At 38.3% G+C, this 16270-nt stretch overlaps 1 protein-coding gene across 5 annotated transcripts in view; it reads left to right on the top strand.

Moving 5' to 3' along the window:
- Nucleotides 1-16270, top strand: part of EIF4G3 (eukaryotic translation initiation factor 4 gamma 3) — a 151151-nt gene that overhangs the window by 68551 nt on the left and 66330 nt on the right. For all 5 annotated transcript variants that reach the window (XM_029948756.1, XM_029948757.1, XM_029948758.1 and 2 more), the window contains 5 exons: nt 572-660; nt 5463-5709; nt 10349-10482; nt 12038-12157; nt 12539-12649. In XM_029948756.1, coding sequence (XP_029804616.1) covers nt 572-660; nt 5463-5709; nt 10349-10482; nt 12038-12157; nt 12539-12649 — 701 coding nt within the window. The remainder of the gene's footprint in view (nt 1-571; nt 661-5462; nt 5710-10348; nt 10483-12037; nt 12158-12538; nt 12650-16270) is intronic.

Consider the following 16270-nt stretch of genomic DNA (forward strand, 5'->3'; position numbering starts at 1 on the left):
AATTAGGTTTTCTTTCTTGATTTTTCTCCCCAGCAGTATAAATGACTAGACAACAGGATTGATCTGAAATGAGAACTGAATGTTGTAGAAATGCCGCCTAGTTAATGAAATCTTAATCAGAGTCCTTTTGTTGTCTAGAAAGCTTTAAAAAACAGAAGCTGGAATTTTTTGTAGCTTAGATATCATCTAACCTTTGTAGTTGAATATGCAGGGGACCTGAGAAGGTGACTTGCTTTAGGTCACATAGTTGAAACAGACCCACATCTAGAATTGGCTGGTAGGCCCATTTCTTGTATAGATGCCACATACTGAATTATGTGCCTGGCTGTGTCCTGACCATGAAACAGAAAGGCTGTATGTGCTGATGTGAACAGTTTGTGCCTAAGACCTGTGCCATTGCAGTCACTGAGCCCCAGCTACCTAGTTACTGACTTGATCGTTCTGCTGTTCCTTCTGTTAAGGGTGAAGCCCTCTTTTGGTGTGCTAAATTTGAATGCAGGTATCATTCAGACTTAGTATTTCCAAACATGACTTTGCAGTGGGAAGTAATTGCCCTAACCTTGTATTTCAGCTCAGACAGCTATAACTGCACCAAAGATGTGGAAAAAACCAAAAGATCGGATCCGAACCACTGACGAGGTGTTGGAGGCAGAAGTGGAGGTAAGGGGCAGCAGTAAATCTCTTTAGCTGGTGTTAGGAATTGTGGTGCCATTTTACAAGACAAGCGTACATTTTTATCTCTTTTTTCAAGCAAACATGAGCTCAGTGTCTGATTTTTTTTTTTTTTTTTTTTTGGTCCACTTACGAAATTTTAAAAAGGTTTTTGATAGCATGTTCGGATTCATCAGATTGTCTCTCTTTGAAAGTGTCTCTTCAGCTAAACTAAGTTACTCTGTAATTTTGGGGTAATACCTTAACCCCCTCAATTGAATTTGTCCCTATATTAACTAGATGGGAAGACTAATCTGGTAAAGAAAAATGGAAAGTTTATTCAGATACCCATTAGCATTGGTGATAGAAATCATCAGGTACATTTTAGGGAAATTCATTTTGAATCTGTCATCTTTCAACTGCATCCTAGGAACGTAACTTTGCACTTGTGATTTGCCTGTCTGAACTAAACTATTACAGATTTTGCTATAGGTTCCAGCACAACAGGAGACAACGTGAGGAGCAAGGACAGAGTTGGTCCTAAGGAGAGTTCTAACAGTTTCATGGTCTATAGTCTTAATATCCTGAGCGTTATATACTGAAGTTTATAAATCAAGAGTAATATAAAACATCTGTATGTTGCTTTTTTCTTCTTGATCTCTTTACTACTGCTTTATTAAAATAATTTTATTAAGTGTATAAGGTGATAACATTAAAATATTGAAATTATTTTAAAGTGATTTTAAATGCATTTATTTCAAAAGACTTTTCTGTCTAGTTATAATTCTTACCCTTTCGAAGCACTTCACAGAACCCCTTTGTTACTTCCCTGTCCGGTCACTGCTCTTATATGATGCTCTACTGATGTCACAGTTAGTCCCACAGCAGCCACTAAAATGTTTCACAGAAGTGATTTCAGTGTAGTTATCAGGGGATAAGAATTGGCAGGAAGTTGTAGAGGTGCAAATAGTTGCTGCACTTGTCTTGCAGTTGAACAAGAAAATGTTCCTCCTACAGAGAATAAAATACCTTCCAGAGGTAGAGTTGTCGCATACATTTCTGGTATGGCCGTAAGAGCTTTGTAAACTGGTTACTCTTTAGATTCTGCTGCTTTTTATTCATTTTCTTGTTATATTTTATATTCCTTTGCTAGATTTCTAAGCATTAATGAATATTAAGTGGGAAGGCCACCACTACTGTGCCTGCAAATATTCATTCTCTTCTTTAGATCAGAGATTGGCAAACATTTCCTTTAACAGTTCAGATAGTAAATAGTTTAGATTTTGTAGACTGTATGATCCCTGTCACAGTTTCTCTGTTCTGTTATTATAGGCCACACACAGCCATAGGTAATGTGTAAATGAATAATTGTGACTAAATTCCTGTGAAACTTTATTGATAGACATTCAATTTGAATTTCATTTAATATTCATGTGTCATATAGTATTCTTCTTTGGAATTTTTTCAACTACAAATGCAGAGACCATCCTTACCTTGCACACTGTACAGAAACAGTTGGGGCGCCTGGGTGGCTCAGTCGGTTGAGCCTCTGACTTCGGCTCAAGTCATGATCTCACGTACGTGGGTTCGAGCCCCACATCGGTCTCTGTGCTGACAGCTCAGAGCCTGGAGCCTTCTTTGGATTCTGTGTCTCCCTCTCTCTCCGCCCCTTCCCCTCTCATGCTGTTTCTGTCTCAGAAATAAATAAAACGTTAAAAAAATTTTTTTAAAGAAACAATCGATGAGCCAGATTTGGCCCATGAGCCATTGTTTGCTAAAACCAGCTTCAGACCGTTATTCTTCATACGTGAGAACTGTTTCGGCTCATTTTGAATCCATCACTTTTTAACATTATAGTTTAAAAGTATTTTTTATTATTTGCATACAGACCTCTCCCCCCACCCCCCCAGAAGTCCTAGTTCCTGGTCTTTCCTAAATTTGAGCACTATTAGGGGAGTATAGTATATACTGGGTGTCATTATCTATATTTTCACTGATTATTAAGCTCTCCTTTTCTTAATGGATTTTTCTCAGCCTTTGAAAGAATGTGTTTTAGTTACCAGCATATTTTAGATTATATATTGGGTTTTTATATCATTGCAAATATTTTATCAAATTCTAATTGTAGTCTACAAGGACAACATGAGGGATGATTCATCTTAAAATTGATGTTCATGGCATCTTAAAAATAGGTTTTTAAATTTTAGGATATTTTATCAGTTACCACATACATTGTTGTTAGTCTGCTTTTCTAGCACTTTAAAAACTCATGAGTTAAACAAGCAGTTTTATCAACTAAATTCTTCTTTTAAGGAGTTCTTATCAAAGTTTAGCATTTGACAGTTCAGCCCATAAGGTGTTTTCCTTTCATCATTCTGGTTTTCTTAGTAAACGAGGAACTGTAAGATACTTACAAACTATTTAATGTAGCTTCATCTGGCTGCAAGAAAAATCATAAATATTTAATGCAGCTAATTTTGTGGATTCCCGTAATAAATACCCTTTTAATAGTATCCCTCAGACACCTCAGTGTTCTCTGTATTATGGTTTGTTATTCGTGGAAACAAATTTGTTTATACTTTACCTACTTAGAAATTAACTTTCCAAGTAATAAATTCTCTGCTTTCCATCCAACAGATTTTCTCTTGTTGCTTTTAGTTTCAGAGTAGAGGGCATAATATTTTTTTCCCTCTAAAATAGCATTTTTTCTCATTTTACAAAATCTGAAATAGGAACTTTCTCTAATTGTATATCGTAGTTATACTGCTGTTTAATAAGGTTAAGTACCATTGACAGACTCTCCTGCCAAATTACTAAAGATCTTCCTGATGACCTATTCTTAGAAGGTGGTATTACAAGGTCATTATGAGTCTAGACTACAATAGAATATAAAATGAGGAAAAGTAAAGTTGTTGATTCATGATTCAAACTTGGTAGATCTTTTTTTTTTCTCAGACTTTAAAAGATGCTCATTCTCTGCCTTGATTTCAAAAAAAATCGTTCAGCCTTTATTTTCATGAAAGTTTTATGTCTTTCTTTTCATTATTTCCATACTGTGTTTTCCTTTTGGGGGAATGTGGAAAGCGAATGTGCGCACAGGGGTAGGGGTGTGTGTGTGTGTGTGTGTGTGTGTGTGTGTGTGTGTGTGTGTACGTACATACATGTTTGCATGAACTTTTTGTTTTCATTATAGAAGCAAATACAAAAAATATCTGTTTCTATTTACAACATTTTATTTATTTTAAAACGTTTTTTAATTTTTTAATGTTTTTATTTATTTTTGAGAGAGAGAGAGACACAGCTTGAGCAGAGGAGGGTCAAAGAGAGAGGGAGACACAGAATCTGAAGACAGGCTCCAGGCTCTGAGCTGTCAGCACAGAGCCCGATGCAGGCTTGAACCCACGAACCATGAGATCATGACCTGAGCCAAAGTCAAGACGCTTAACCAACTGAGCCACCCAGGCGCCCTACAGCATTTTAAAATTTAGTCTTTTCCCATGATCTGATGTAGGTTAGAAGAAAACTTACTATGTTATACCTGTTAAGATATTTCACTTATATAACAAAGTAGGATTTGTAACTCCTTAATTTTTTGACAAGACATAATTTTATAAAGCAATTAGGGTAAGCACTTATGTATATGACATTTAAAATTTTTTTAATGTTTATTTTTGAGAGAGAGAGAACGCGCACGTGCACGAGTTGAGGGGCAGAGAGGGAGATACAGATAATCTCAAGCACTTTGAGTGCAGAGCCCAATGCAGGGCTTGAACCCACAAACTGTGAGATCATGACCTGAGCCTACATCAAGAGTCAGATGCTTAACTGACTGAACCTCCCAGGTGCCCCTATATATATGGCATTCTTTCATATAATTCTCTGTTGAACAGATTCAACAGAGCTGCTATTTTTGGCTCTCCTGGTGTGAATCTATCAGAATACTCACTTCCTCTGAGTGCTTGTTCCAAAGAATTGTTTTTAGTGTCCTTACCTTTTATGATAAAGAAGGACTTAAATAAGTTCATAGAGAAGTTTGCCTCCGGGAGTTTTGATGGTCCGTATACAGCCCTCAAGGAATTACTTTTACTTTGATATCTGAAACTATGGTGGTCAAAAATAATCTGGTGAATAACTTCAATTCTCTTTTGCTTTTTAGTATATGTGCTGCTGAAGCAAGCACTTTCTTTTGCTTTTTAAAAGTAAAATGCACCAGAACCCAGATTTCTCTAGAGGAATATGTGCCAAGCACTTTTCCATATATAATTTGAATAAGGTCACCACCATAGAGAATGCTGACAACAAGTAAACAAAAGTAGATTTTAACTAACAGGTGGCTGACTTCCTTGTAAGGGATAATCAGCTTTGTGGGGCCCGGATACTTTATTCATTGAAATCTCCATTTAAAAAGCAGCAAGAGGGCAGCACAAAAAATACCCTCTAGTGTTTCTCTTTATATTTGTTGAGCCTTAGTCAAGGGGTAGGAGTGCTTGATTTAGATTTCTGAGTACGACTCTTTCATGTCCATCAAGTGCTAGGATTAACAGTTCTTTCCATTCTAGCCTTTGGTACATTTAGATTTCATTAGTCATGTTAAAGCATTTCAGTAGCCATATGACTTGTCTTTTGTATCCCAAGAGATGAAATGAGAAAAGCGTTTTAAATAAACCCAGCATTCTAGTGCCATATGCTGAACACAGACATCCTTTTTTTGAGTGACATGTTTTCCTCTGCCTTTTGAGGGGATAGTGTGGGTCTTCGTGCCTATGTACATGATAAAAATGGTGTAACCTCTGTACTCACTTACGCTTTAGCCTAAAGCTGAAGAGGAGCTTTCAGGTGACAAAGTACTTGAATCTGAACAGGATAAAATGAGCCAAGGGTTGCCTCCTGGAAGAGAACCCTCCGACCTAAAAAAAGTAAAACCTGTGGAAGAAAATGGAGAAGAAGCTGAGCCTATACGTAATGGTGCGGAGAGTATTTCTGAGGGTGAAGGAGTAGATGGTAATTCCGGCTCCACTGATAGTCCTGGCGAAGGTGTGGCATTCCCATTCAGACCCGGTAAGTGTTTCCCTGCCTTTCTCTGTATGTCTTATCTATTCACCTTCACTCTGCTATAACGTTACAGAAATGTCGGCTCCCCGTGGAGAGACACTGGATGGAAGGAAGAGGCTCATCATAGTGTAATATTTACAGAATAGATTAGCAGGTGTAAGTTAGTGACTAGCAAATCCAGAGTTCTGTGTGGGCGGAAGTGATATCCGATGCGGGTATTCAGTTTTTACTGGCATTGGAAGAGCAGCTGGCAGAGGTATCAGTCAGTGCTGGCCTGGTGGAACTCAACAAGAGAAATTTAATTTTATTTAGTTTAATTGAAAGGGCTATTTCAGTGCTATTTTGTGTTCATCCCTTTACAAGCCTTAATCACTTACCCTGACCACATGTAATGCACTGACATTTTTTACTCTATTCCCTTATTTTTTTTTTAATGTTTTTATTTATTTTTGATACAGAGAGACAGAGCATGAGAGGTGGAGGGGCAGAGAGAGAAGGAGACACAGAACAGGAAGCAGGCTCCAGGCTCTGAGCTAGCTGGCAGCACAGAGCCCGATGCGGGGCTCGAACCCACAAACTGTGAGATCTGACCTGAGCCAAAGTCGGAGGCCCAACGGACTGAGCCACCCAGGCGCCCCTCTGTTCCCTTATTTTAAAAGGAAAGAGCTGATGGGGTGGGTTTTGGAGTGCCTGACCAGCTCAGTCAGTAGAGCATGTGACCCTTGATCATTGGAGTCTTGGTCATAGACTCAAGCCCGACATTGGGCATGGAGCCTACATAGGGGGGAAAAAAGAAAAAAATCTTAAAATATTGGTTATAATTCACCAGATTAATTTCACAACAGAAATTTGTTGACAGAAATCACTCTGTAGAATTGAACTGTGATAATCATAAGCAGTATGAGTAGGTTACTATGTGCCTGCGGTCCTGTGCCCTGTGAAATACATGCTACGCCCCAGAGGGTCTTCCATCTTTAGGTACCATCCAAATAAAAAAACCTCTGTGCCAATGTATATGTATAGTGTGGTTGACTTTGAGATTAGTGGAGAGATTTGCATGAGTATGTAGGGAAAGGTGGTCATTTGATAGAAAGTTTGGGATAAGTGCAAAGTTTTTCTTAGCCAGCCAAACCTGAATGACTTCTGTTTGAGGTCGGGTTTGAATGCAAAATGTCAGACCTCAAAAACAATCCATAGACAGTGTTTTTCAAACTGCAGTTTTTAACCCTTTTAATAGGTTGTGAAATTAGTGAGCTATAGCCAGCATTTTTAAAAAATAGCGAACAGAGGGGCACTTGGGTGGCTCAGTCAGTTGAGTGTGCTGACTTCAGCTCAGATCATAATCTCACAGTTCATGGGTTCAGACCCCATGTCCAGCTCTGCACTGGCAGTGTAAAGCCTGTTTGGAATTCTGTCTCTCTCCTCTCTCTGCCCTTCCCCAACTCATGCTTTCTCTCACTCGCTCAAAATAAATAAATAAACTTAAAAAATTTTTTAAATAAAATTGAGAACAAAGTGAAAAAAAAAGTCAGTGCATTACTGGAGTAAGGGTAAATACTGTTTTAAGAAACTTTTATATCTTTTATATATGTATTTGTTCTGGGTCATAAAGTCATTATATTTCTTTCTGTGAGTTGTCAAAAATGTTTGAAAGTCACTGATTATTGATATACCACCTTAATATATTGATCTTTTCCTACCAGTAAATTGCTGCTAATTGGCTTTATGAAATTGTAAGGCTATGTTAAGTAAATTTTATTTAATTTTAGGAAGAATTTTCTAAAAATCTAGGCTTGTATCGTATCACAAAGCACTTGTGGGCACCAACAGTCCATCTCCTGAAGTGATTGAGAGACTTATCGTTTTTAGGACTGTGTCAGTCAGATATGTATCTGTGTGTGTATTTTTAGTTACCTCTATGCCCAGTGTGGGGCTCAAACTCCCAACCCCAAGATTGAGAGTCACATGTTCTCCCAACCAAGTCAGCCACGCACCCCCTGTCAATTCTATTTTATCCTTCAGTTTGGCAAGGAAGAAATCATTATTATATATACTTCACAACTTATATTAAAAAACTAAACTTCCTTTTGCCTCTGTAATATACACTAGCAGGAATTGGAAAAAGGGCAATTTAAAATTTAGATCCCAGGGGTGCTTGGGTGGCTCACTCAGTTAAGCATCCTGCTTTGGCTTAAGTCATGATCTTGTAGTTCATGGGTTCAAGCCCTGTCTCAGGCTCTGTGCTGACAGCTCAGAGCCTGGAGCTTGTTTTGGATTCTGTGTTCCTTCTCTCTCTGCCTCTCCTTCCTTCCTTCATTCATTCTCTCTCTCTCTCTCTCTCTCTCTCTCTCTCTCTCTCCCTCTCTCTCAAAAATAAATATTGAAAAAAATTTTAATGAAAAATTTAGATCCCAATAAACTGTCTGCCTTTTAATAAATACAATAAGGTAATGAGTATTTGGTTGAAAATATCTGTAGTATTCTCATATCCATCATGAGTCTATCACCTACACATTAAAAACCACTAATATAAAGGAGTATTATCATGAAGTTATCTGGGGCATGGTTTTGATGAGAGTTTTGTTAATTAAAAGAAAAATACTGTAACTTGCTTTTCTTATCCAACAAAAATTTCAAGAAATTCTCCAACTTAATATGATGAAATTAGGATTATGAGAAATGATAGCTATAACAGTAGTCATGGTAGCAAAGTAATGCTATGGCAAGAAAAACTAATTTGAAATTAATATTAAAAATATTAGCCATAAGGAGTGCCTGACTGGCTCAGTTAGGAGACTGTGGACTCTTGATCTGGTGTTGTGAGTTCAAGCCCCACATTGGGTGTAGAGAGGACTTAAATAAATAAAACTTTAAGAAGATTAAGAGTGTGTCAGGATTTTGAAGAAGGATATGTGCCTTCCCAGTTTAGTCTCAGCAAACAAGTACATGATTTTATTTTCTTCAGATTAAACTGTAGTCAGTGGTGGTAAAGGATTATTATGCAAAATATGTAAAGAACTCCTACAACTCCACACAGAACAACCCCAAATAATCCAATTTAAATAATGAGCAGAGGACTTGGACACATGAGAAGATGCTAAACATCACTAATTATTAGGGAACTACAAATCAAAACTACAATGAGATACCACCTTAGGCCAGTGAGAATAACTAGTATCAAAAGAATAAGAAATAAATAACAAGTCTTGGTGAGGTTATGAAGAGGGAACCCCCATGCATTAGTGGTGGGAATAAAATGATTGTATCTATTATGAAGAGAGTATGATGTTTCTCAGACAATTAAAAATATAAATACTATATGACTTAGTAATTCTACTTCTGGGTATTTACCCAAGGAAAACAAAAATAGAAATTCAAAAAGATCTGCATCCTCATGTTTATTGCAGCATTATTTACAATAGCAGTATATGTAAGCAACCTGTGTCCGCTGATGAATGGAAAACAAAGCCGTGTGTGTACTACATACACTATGTAGTGTGTGCTTGCATGCATGTACACGCTGCCGTATCACTCAGGGTAAGAAAGAATGAGATGTTGCCATTTGCAACGACATGGATGGACCTAGAGGGCACTATTCTTCGTGAAGTAAGTCAGACAGAAAAAGACAAATACCATACGATTTCACTATATGTGGAATCTAAAAAACAAATAGAAAAACAGAAATAGACTGATGAGTACAGAGAACAGCCTGTGATTGCCAGAGGGGTGGTTGATGGGGGTTGGGCAAGAATGGTGAATAGATTAAGAAGGTCAGGCTTCCAGTTACAAAATAAATAAGTCACAGGGATGAGAAGTACAGTATGGGGAATATAGTTAGTAATATTATAGGAACTTCATATGGTGACGGATGCTTAGCTACACTTACTGTGGTGAGCCTTTAGTAATGTATAGAATTGTGTACCTGAAATGAATACAATATTGAAAATCAACTATACTTCAAAAATAGAATAAATCATTGTCAGGGGGAAAATTGTATTTAGCTTCTTAGCCTTTTCAGAATCTTAAATAAATTATTTGTGTTTGTTTTGTGTCTTTTTGCCTCCCCCCCACCAAAATATTCCCAAGTGAACAACCAAAGTATTTCTTTTATATGAAACCAAAGAGTATTATTAGATTCCTTATTTCTGAAGTATTTAAGGGCTTGGTTGTTTATATTAAGTGGTTTCTCTGTAATAATGTCAGCTTACTATTCAAAGGTATTCAGAAGGGATAAAGGAACAACTGACAGTTTAAAAATTTTATGTGGGGGCGCCTGGGTGGCTCAGTCGGTTGAGCCTCCGACTTCGGCTCAGGTCAGATCTCACATTCGTGGGTTCGAGCCCCGCATCGGGCTCTGTGCTGACAGCTAGCTCAGAACCTGGAGCCTGCTTCTGGTTCTGTGTCTCCCTCTCTCTCTCTGACCCTCCCTCTCTCATGCTCTGTCTCTCTCTGTATCAAAAATGGATAAACATTAAAAAAAATTAAAAAAAAAAATTTTACGTGACGTTTCCTGACTGTAGCTCAGTGTTTGCTTTGTCTTTCTGTCTGTGACAAAGTAAAGTAAATATTGGAATCTAATCTGTACTCTTACTGGTTTTACATGTAATGACCCTGTACACAAGTTTGCCTACACCCCTTTTTCTAGATTCCTGGAAGCCTGCTGATACTGAAGGCAAAAAGCAGTATGACAGGGAGTTTTTGCTGGACTTCCAGTTCATGCCGGCCTGCATACAGAAACCAGAGGGCCTGCCTCCCATCAGTGACGTGGTCCTTGACAAGGTAAGCGACCCACTCAGAGGGAGCTATGTCTTTCTGGTGGGAACTGGTTTTAGTTATCAGTACAAATATATGAAGCATGAGCAATTTTTAGGAATTGTTAGACTAAATATTTGAATTAAAATATATGTTTAAGTATTATAGTTTTCCTACATAGTGCTATTGGATTTGAGGTTTACTATAGATTAATGTAACCTTGGGGTTTGGCCCATATTTGAGTGGTAAAGTTTTAAAGTTTATTAATTGCTTATTCTAGTTGTTGCCTAGTGAGATGGTGAAAAACATGTGTTTGTTGGGCTACTATGGCTATAGTGATAGGACTCTTTCATGAAGATTTCTAAAATTTCAGTATAGAATTAGAATGGCATTGAAGACAAGTCAGAAACCTAAGAGGGTATTAGGCAAACCAAACTTAAGTGGTAATCAACATATTTCAACTAATGTTATATCTCAAAATTTCCCTAATACATACTTACAGTGATTCATTTTCAATTTTGGCAAATATAGGCACCCTTTCTTTTAACATCTGGTCCTAATGGTGCATACAGAAAATTAGTACAGTGTTTATTTTGTCTTTATTAAATTAAAAAGAATAGAGTCAGATGTGTATCTGCCCAGGGAACTGTGTATATATCAATGATGAAACAGTGCTGGTGACCAAGCTTAAAATACTTTCGTTTTAAAGAGAAGTGATTAATCTTTATTGAAGCATAGACAGTAACTATCTTACAGAATGAGATGCACCTCTTTTTGAGATTCCCAGCAGCTGCTTATCCAGACCATATTTGTATTGTTTTCCTCTTTTATAGCAATAGATTTTCTGTCTCTTGATATCTAAATCTCACTTAGGTACTTATTTGGCAGTGCTAATTTGAGACTACAGGGCAGGTTTTAAATACACTAAATTAGATTATCCTCTAGGAAATATTCCTTCTCTTTCTAATAGATTTCAGACTTCATCCAATTATTAGTTGATTTCTCCCTGAGCTACTTAGCTTTTTTGAGTCTGTAGTCATATTATATGCCTACACCTCCAATTAGTCAGGCAGACCAACTGAGATTTTAAATGGTGATCACACATGAAAAAAACCTCCTTTAGAGACTTAGTGTCACTCAAAATATATGCTTTACTAACTGTAAGACAACAGCAACAAAATCAGAATGAGCTGTGGCAGGATTCTCCTAGATAAGTGCTCTGATACCCTGGTGAATATCCTGGAAAAAATCCCCAGATTTGTTCCTAGTTCATAGGTTCTCAGAGCTCTTCTTGTGCCATCCTGCTGGACCTGAGCATCTAGTGAGCCAGTCGACTGACTGTGCTTAGCCTCCCCTCAGGAATTTTTAGGCCTAATCAGTCCCAGGGCGCCAGAAAGCGATTGCTGACTAAAGGCTCTAAGGCCAGTCTGGAGAAGGGACCACGGTTCACATAGGACTTTGCTGGTTCAGAACACCAGTGCTTATCATTTAGCTGACCCATCTTTTCTGTCTAGATTTTGCCTTTTTGGCACTGGAATGCTTTGGAATTTGTGTTAAGCTTTCCTTTTGTTTCTTCATGCAGATCAACCAACCCAAATTGCCAATGCGAACTCTGGATCCTCGGATTTTGCCTCGAGGACCAGACTTTACTCCGGCCTTTGCAGATTTTGGAAGGCAAACCGCTGGTGGAAGAGGTGTACCTGTAAGTACAAGTTTCCTACAACCCAGTGAGGTAGAAACTGTACAGACTTCATGACGTCTTGTCTCACAGCAAGAGAACGGCTTTTTTTCATTGATTCTTCTAACCAAGAAGAGGTAGAAGAGGTGAAGACTATCCTTTTTTCCATACTAATGCTAAAGCAAATAAAGAATACGTTGAGTCATTTTTACTTGAGAGAAGCTGGTCTGCATTAATTTGGTCTTAATATTTTTTTCATTTTTTTCAGTTGAAATGAACTGCAGGTGGATGAAAAGTAGAGCCATACTTAAATAGGATGTCTGTTTTGTGTTAAGGTGCCCTAATATCGGTGAGGCCTCTGATGACCCATAGCTAATGGCCATCTCTTTGTCTTTGTTTCTACAGATTTGCAAAGTGCAGAGCAGGCATGGATTGCCAGTTCTGGAACAGAGCAAAGCCCCAGCCTGCACTCCACTGGCGATGTCGCACCCACCCCTGAAGAGCCTGCCTCTCGGGGTGCGCTGACTCTTTTTTTTTTTTTTTTTTTTTTTTAAGCAATAGTCTCTGCTGTTATGGTATTTTCTATTTTGTTCTTCTCGCTTACTGTAGGTTGTGAAGTCAAAATATGAACAAATGACATGTACAAACGAGTGCAATATTGGTAAACTGCAGGTCGCCTCTGCACCCCCAGTGGCAGGCTCTTCAGCAGTAGAGGTGACATCACCAGTGGAGTCACGCCGGGGCGCTGCCCTGTGCAGGTGCGACAGGCTGTGCCTGCTCCGTGCTTTGTAGACTTGCAGACAGCATTGGGCAGAGTCGCCAGGGACGTGAATACCTTTTCCCCCCAAGTTGGAATGGTATAGAGAGCACTTAATTGAAACTTCTGGAGGACCTGGGGGTTTGATGTACATTTGCAGATCACCTTGTTAAGATGACTTTATGTTGGTAAAAATATTTTTATGTAAGGTGACACTTTTTATTTCCCGTCCCCTTTTCATTTCTGGAATGGCAACTTTTGAAACCTGCTTCGAAATAAGACTATACCTTCAGAAACAAACGTCACTTTATAGATATTTGAATTATTTGTTGTTTACCTGCAGCCAAACACTAGTTGAAAATATCTCAGTGCCTACAGAGTGTTGGAGGCGTTGGAAAACTGAAAGAACATATCCTTAATTTGAAGCATATTATTTATTAAGCATCAGCATCTTAAAGGTATCTCTGTGTTTGATATTCTGTTCTCACACAGGATTGAAATTGAATATTTTCTGTAAATACTAAATTAAAATTTTTTTTCTAAAGAGTGAATTCCTTCACCAGAAAGTCTTAGAAAGCAGCTTTCTAGCAACCATTTGATGCTTTATTTTTCAGCATTATTTCCCTTTTTGGTGATTTAAACCTGTCTTTCTGTTAGCGTTTGTGTTTTAATTCCCGTTTTGATTTATATCTTTGTTTTGCCCAACACTGGAAATAACGTTGATGCCCTTTCAGTTTTTGTCTGGTTAACAGCCTCCTCCTCACATTGCTCTGTGCTATTCCCATGTCGCTCACAGAAGGTATGACTTGTTGCGTCTCCTCTTCCACTCTTCACTGTCACTTTTATCACCAGCTTACTGTATCATTAGGAATAGCTAAAAGGAAATACTGTGAATTGAGAATGAGCTCTGTCTCTTTTAAAGTACTGAAATTAGAAAATGAGTTTTGAAACTATCACAATGTATGTTTGCCCACTAATCTATGTGCTTACCTGTATCATATAAATGAGTTGTTTGGGCATTCAAAGTAATGTGATTGGAAATGAGCCATTATCAGGAATTTTAGTTATTTCACTTTCTTTAAATAGCTCTGTTGTGTGCCACAAGCTAATTTCTGAGCAAAATGCGATCCACCAGAGTAGTACTGATACGATAAGCTTTAACACAGGTAATTATTTTTCCAGCATCTCTCATAGCTAACAAACATTCCCCATGTACTTTGTGCTGCTTCCCTTGGTATGTTGTTGTAGATTCAGATGGGAATTCTGTAGGATATTGATGTCTAACATATAAAGGAACAGTTAATGGCGCTGTTTGGGAAAAAGCAGCAGCCCTGCTCTTCATAGTTTTTGGTTTGGAACTACCTCTAATCATTTTTCCCAGCTTCCCAATTGGCTTATAAATGATTACCACCCAAAGATCTTGAGGTCTACTAGGTATGCTTCATGGTATGGTTTCAGTAACTATGACTCCTGGTGTGGACCTTCCTGCAGAAGAGGTGTTAGCAAACATGTTGAGTGCATAGCATGTCATATGCAGTTACATAACATTTTCCAACATAAAGAAAGGTGTTTTTATGGATAGTAATGTACATATCTATTGGAAGCACTCAGGCAGTATCCTCTCTCTAGTTTTTTAAAAGTTACATTACTTAGGGGCACTTGGATGGCTCAAACAAAGTTGAGCGTCTGACGTAGACTCAGGTTATGATCTCATGATTCAGGAGTTCAAGCCCCACATAATGATCTCACAATTCAAGAGTCCGAGCCCTACGTCAGGCTCACTGCTGTCAGCCTGTCAGTGCAGAGCCTGCTTCGGATCCTCTGTCCCCTGCCCCCTGCCCTCTGACACTCCTTCTCTTTTTCTCAGAAATAAATAAAACCTAAACATAAATATATAAAAGCCAAATTTCTTAAGAATTATGATGTTAACTTTAACAGTAATCTGGGTAGACATCATAGGAAGTGCTCCAAAGGAAATGTATTGAGAGAGAAGCAGTGGGCCTAGACTAATAATTTGCCATTCATATTTATTTAGCTGAGCTATTATAAAAATCATAGGGGTAAAGAGGTTCCCTGAGTTTATACCATCCTTCCATCCTTTTTTTAATTTTTTTAAAATGTTTAATGTTTTTTATTTATTTTTGAGAGAGAGAGAGGACAGAGTACGAGAGGGGGAGGGGCAGAGAGAGAGACACTGAATCGGAAGCGGGCTCCAGGCTGTGAGCTGTCAGCACAGAGCCCGATGCAGGGCTCGAACCCATGAACATGAGATCATGACCTGAGCAGAAGTTGGAGGCTTAACCGACTGAGCCACCCAGGTGCCCCCATCCTTCCATCCTTAAAGGGACATTTGGCTATCCTTCTTTAAAACTTGGTAGGAAAGGGGCGCCTGGGTTGCTCAGTAGGTTGAGTGTCTGGCTTCAGTTCAGGATATGATCTCACAGTTCATGGGTTTGAGCCTCGCGTCAGGCTCTGTGCTGATAGCTAGCTCAGAGCCTGAAGCCTGTCTTCTGATTCTGTGTCTCCATCTCTTTCTGACCCTTTCCTGCTCACGCTGTCTTTCTCTCTCTCAAAAATAAATAAAAACATTTATATATATATGTATATAAATAATAAAACTTGGTAAGTTTTCTTTGGTTAATCCGGGTAAGCAGAGGAGTCTGAGAGTCTCTGAAGTAGGTAAGAGTAATGTGTGCTAAATTCTAAAGCAGGGATGGGTACATTTAAATAGTCAATAAAAAAGTTTAAACTTAAGTTCATCAGAAAAAAGATCTGCAGCTCACTAGTTTATCAACACCAAATTTTGATGCTTCTTTGAGTTGTCATATTTTTGGACCCTGAGCCCTGAGCACACTGTACCTTAAAATTCCTCTGGCAGCCTGGAAGTTCCTCTTCCAATCAGGATTGTCTGTCTTTTAAGCAAGGAGACCAGGCTTCATTTTTTGTTAAATATATCCTCCTTAGCTCATAATACAGGATCCTAGATTTTTTGTGTGTGTAGTAAATAAGTCATTATTATATATGGCATATCTTCTGAAGGATGCTATAAATTTGACAATTTGTGTTGTTTTCCACACACATACAAAGGACCTGAAATGTTTAAAGGTAATTATCCCAACATAGATATCACTTAAAAAAAATTTTTTTTTTGTATTGATGATAACTGCCTGTTTTGTTTTTAATGTTTATTGAGTTTTAAGAGAGATAGTGTGGGTTGGGCAGAGAAAGAAGGGGCCAGAGAATCTGAAGTGGATTCCATGCTGACAGCACAGAGCCCAATGCAGGGCTTTGAACCCATGAGCTGTGAATTCATGACCTGAGTACAAGCCCAACCCACTGAGCCACCCAGGTACCCTGACTTACTTGTTTTTAAGGTCCTT

This window comes from Suricata suricatta, chromosome 8 (genome assembly GCF_006229205.1).
Source record: "Suricata suricatta isolate VVHF042 chromosome 8, meerkat_22Aug2017_6uvM2_HiC, whole genome shotgun sequence".
In the NCBI taxonomy this organism is placed as follows: Eukaryota; Metazoa; Chordata; class Mammalia; order Carnivora; family Herpestidae; genus Suricata; species Suricata suricatta.